The sequence below is a fragment of the Branchiostoma belcheri genome, unplaced genomic scaffold (assembly GCF_001625305.1).
Source record: "Branchiostoma belcheri isolate BF01 breed outbred unplaced genomic scaffold, Haploidv18h27 scaffold19, whole genome shotgun sequence".
NCBI lineage: Eukaryota > Metazoa > Chordata > Leptocardii > Amphioxiformes > Branchiostomatidae > Branchiostoma > Branchiostoma belcheri.
Window position 1 is genome coordinate 2,438,387 of NW_017803379.1, and position 4,227 is coordinate 2,442,613.

At 36.2% G+C, this 4,227-nt stretch overlaps 1 protein-coding gene across 1 annotated transcript; it reads left to right on the forward strand.

The window, feature by feature from the left end:
* Positions 1-218: 218 nt before the first annotated feature.
* Positions 219-1,710, forward strand: LOC109468032 (anaphase-promoting complex subunit 15-like). Its single transcript, XM_019766243.1, has 3 exons — positions 219-617; positions 874-933; positions 1,201-1,710. Exons 1-3 carry the CDS (start codon positions 498-500, stop codon positions 1,351-1,353), a joined length of 333 nt encoding a protein of 110 aa, XP_019621802.1. The 5' UTR covers positions 219-497; the 3' UTR covers positions 1,354-1,710.
* The last annotated feature ends 2,517 nt before the right edge of the window (positions 1,711-4,227 follow it).

The window sequence follows — 4,227 nt, forward strand, 5'->3', positions numbered from 1 at the left end:
ACCGTTTGAACATAGCAATATACGTAGGTTTGACTTGAACGTAAAAACACTATATCAGCCTGAATCCTACTAATATACAATCATAAACCATTAAAAAAATTGACTTTTGATATATAAAGTTAAAAAATACGTTTAACTTCATATATCAATACATTTTTCATTCAGATTACCTCTTTGTATCTGCGGTGTAAAACTGCGCACTGTGTTTTCTGGTTCAAATTTGAGAAGAGGGAAAGAGAGACAGGACGTGCTGAAGTTGTTGTCCCAATTTTGAAGATTTTTCGTGGAAATTCTGACGGTAAAAAGCAATATCCACAATCCTTGTCGTACATAAAATACTCCTTGTGTCTATAAGTACTTGTGAAGTGCTGCAAACTGTACACAGGGCGAATTTTCTGGAAAATATTTGCAGCCAAGACGTCAGCAGGACTGGAATCCATTTGGATGTTATGATTTGCACTGCGCAGCCAGGTTTATATTTTTCCTAGCAGGACAAGATGTCCACTCCGTTCCCAAACCTACTGCCTCGTGTCAACGACCCCCTGTGGTTCAACTTGGACAAGCCGTGCGACGATGAGAGTGAACTGCATCATATGGAACAGGCTCACAAATCATGGGTAAATTATAGCACCAGTTATGCATAAATTGTCAACTTATGGTTACTGGTTTACTATGTTCAATGAGGTTAATTTAAATGTCATTTAGATGCCGAAATTTATTTCATACATCATATTTTGGTTATATATGGCTGTTGACAGGATGCTCCTGTCAGTAACTATTGCATATAACTATAGTAGTATAAGAAAATAAATGATGTTGCACAGTTTATTACAAGCTTTGTCATGTGTAATTTGCTTTTTGTATTCTTTACAGTTAGAGAGCATAGCAGAGAAGGACAATGATATAGTTCCTATTGGGAAGACTGCATCAGAGGTAAGACTACTAAGAGTTTGATTTTTTGTCTTTATTAGTTTATATCAATGATCGATAACTAAAAATATGAGTACACATTGCATTTATATAATGCATTTTTATAATAATGTATTGACAAGTCACAGTATTTTAAGACATACAGATACTACTATAGTGCCTCATGGCTACTATCACTTTAGTATGTCATATGAAGGATTTATTTAACTATCTATAATTTACTAATACAGTACCTACTAATCTAATGTTATACGTCCTGTTGTCCTGCAGACCCATGATGATGATGAGGATGATAATGAGGGGGATGATGATGACTATGAAGATTCAGATGACTATGATTCTGTGGATGACTTTGACGGACCGTTAGAAACAGACATGGGAGAGTCAGACTCAGATAACATTGATGGACAAGCTCACAACTGACAGCAGGTGGCTTCTTTGTGTCCAGTTCAGTTCAGTTCAGTTGATGTTCTGTTGTAATTTGGATGGATTATTTTCTTAGTTCACAAGTTTGGTCAAAAGTTATGCTGTTTTCCTCCAACTTTGGTTACTTTATTTTTTCAAGTTGAGTGTTGGAAGGTTGACACTTTTTGCTTTACTCCACATAAGTGACCTATTTATTTGTAATGTTGCAACAGCAATTATGAGGCAATATAACACTAACAGTTACTAATTGTGAAGTCATCCATAATACTTAGTACATGTAACGTTACATGTATGTACATGGACAGGACAGCAAGAAGCAGTGGATTGCAAAAAACGTCAATGAATAAAGAGATATTGTAGATATTGTAAGTGTATGTGCCAAGGATTCTTGTAAACTTATTATGCATGTAATTTGATTGAACTATTAATATTACAAGTAATATTGACATGCAGAAAATTGACCCTGTGTATAGATGGCGTTTACTTTGTATTATTACCCGCCATACCCGTTAATGTCTTCCCATTTGGTCTCCCCCACCTTTTTTCCTCCCCTTTGAGTAAAGTTTGACTTAAATTTGCTTTCTTTAATCATGTTCAAATATAACATGGAAGTATTTTTGTAAAGCTATGTAGTAACTTCCCCCCATCACTACAGTTTGTCAATAAAAAGCAGACTTGGTACATTTATGTAGCTGGAGCCTAAATGAATAACAAGACAGAGGAGCAGGGGTCATAAAACACAATCAAGGACACAAATTACAGAAGCCCATCTAGCTACTTCAGAAGTTATCATTTGAGACAAAATGAAAGCATGGGATGAGATTTAAGGCCATGAATGCAGACATTTCTGTGCTCGTAAAACGTGTCATTTACTGACCTGGCTAGCTCTCCTAATTGGGAGCAATTTTCTACCCTCCTAATAACTATTCTTTTTTACATGTTTCAGCTACTCATAAAGTGCACTCTGGGTTCTTGGCCATGCCATTCTATTTTATGTCCTTGGAGCCACTATGTACTTAAACTGACTTACATCAGAGTGCTCTTGTTGACTGTACATGACTGGAATGAAGAAGTTTAATGCTTCCTTCCTGGTGTAGAAGACTGGAAATTAGGGTGCTAATTTGTATCTTGATGTAAGGCAACAAAATTTAGTTTTGACTGACAGGGTGATATGTTGGATATATTCTTCCATTGACATAACCCAGTCGTTAATGCCAAGTTTTCACATCTACATGTACATTAATGATAATCCTGTCAGTTTGACTGTGATTGACCTCCACTTAAAGGATAACTACCACTACTGTTCCTCCCAGGGTAATTGTGCCTCGCTCGCTCAGGTTCTGCAATTAGGCACACACAAATAGGTCCCTGCTGTCTACGGCTTTTAAGCCCCATTACTGAAGCTTTTCGAGAATTTAGATGTGCAGATAAAAATGTGGAGTTCGTAGTGTCGAGTGCATGTGAAAATCTTCCCAAAAGCTTATTGACAATACCTTAAAATTTGACAGTTTTCAAAACTGCTTTAAACACTAAGTTTAAGATGTAGTCTTCACTTATTTTGCAAAATGATATTAGAATGATGTCCATACCTACTTGTTATGAATTATTTTAAAACAAACTTTTATACATTAAGCAAAAAAATATGCAGTAATTTGCAAACGAAAGACTGAAAGAAGTAAACTCATGTACAGTAGCAACAACTGAACAAATTCTCACTAACATTTTGTTGATACATCAATGTTTTCTGCAAATATTGTATTCTCATTTTCTATTTATAACATACATGTACAATGAGAGGAAAGGAAGTGGGATTAATCAATACAATCCAATGACAAGTTACTTAAATAATCCTGTATTGTCAACAGAGATAAGATTGTTCCCTCATTTGTTCATCCTGATTTATCAGGCACTCTGCATGCGTACCAGGAAGTCATAAATAAAACAGTGTTACTTAAGTCTTGTTTTAATGCCTCTTCCTGGATTTTGGAGAGAGAGGATTACCGGTAGGGATAGAATCCTATGATTAATTAGTGGAAGAGAGTAAATAAGGGTTGTTTCAGATAGAGGATAAGACGATTTCCCAATTTGAGACTATCTAGAGCAGTCACAAACACAAAGAATTTAAGACAGAATAGGGTAAGGCTTGCATGGCTAGAAACACACTTTGTATGCTGAGGAAAGGTTTGAGTTAGTCTGGTCTCATAGCTAGACTACTTTGTCTGAATGCAAATGTCAACCTATACAGGGCCATGGGGCACTGAAGTCATTACATGCAGTTTAAGTTGCTGACACAGTCATGCCTGAAAGTTTGATAGGTTGGAAGCTTCACTTGCTGTTGCAGCTGCAGTACCAGCAATAAGTGCAAGGTGGTTTGTAAAACAGGTAAGTCATCAATTGAAATATATTACCTAGTCTAGGGAAAGTTTCTGCATTACTTAAAGGTTTGTCTAGTTGTAGAAATTTCTTTTCACTGGTATAAGGTTATTTTAGTGATGCTCATAATGATAACCACCCAAGTATTGCATAAATTTGCTTGAACATTGGAGGCTGCAGGTGATCTATTGGCCTTGACACTTTAAGGCTTAAAGGATGGTCAAAGCAACTTTCACAAAATGTTCTCATATAACGTAACATGTCCTTGTAAAAGCTTCCTCGGTCAAATGGTGTGTAATGTATATACAAACCAAGTTGGTATTTTTCTATCAAACCAGTAGTTACAGAGGACTGCACTTTAGTGTGACAGTTATTACAGCAATTCCTCATGTAGATCAGATTTTTCCACCCCATGCAATATATTATCAATCCATTAGCTGAAAGTGGGTGATAACTACTCTAATCTCCTATTTGGCCTGACCGCGTTGGACGCAAATA

What these genes read in the sequence shown, in the direction of transcription:
- LOC109468032 (XM_019766243.1), top strand. Translation starts at nt 498, where the DNA reads ATGTCCACTCCGTTCCCAAACCTACTGCCTCGTGTCAACGACCCCCTG. An exon ending in AACAGGCTCACAAATCATGG is followed by an intron (nt 618 to 873) that starts GTAAATTATAGC and finishes TATTCTTTACAG; the next exon opens with TTAGAGAGCATAGCAGAGAA. An exon ending in TTGGGAAGACTGCATCAGAG is followed by an intron (nt 934 to 1,200) that starts GTAAGACTACTA and finishes GTTGTCCTGCAG; the next exon opens with ACCCATGATGATGATGAGGA.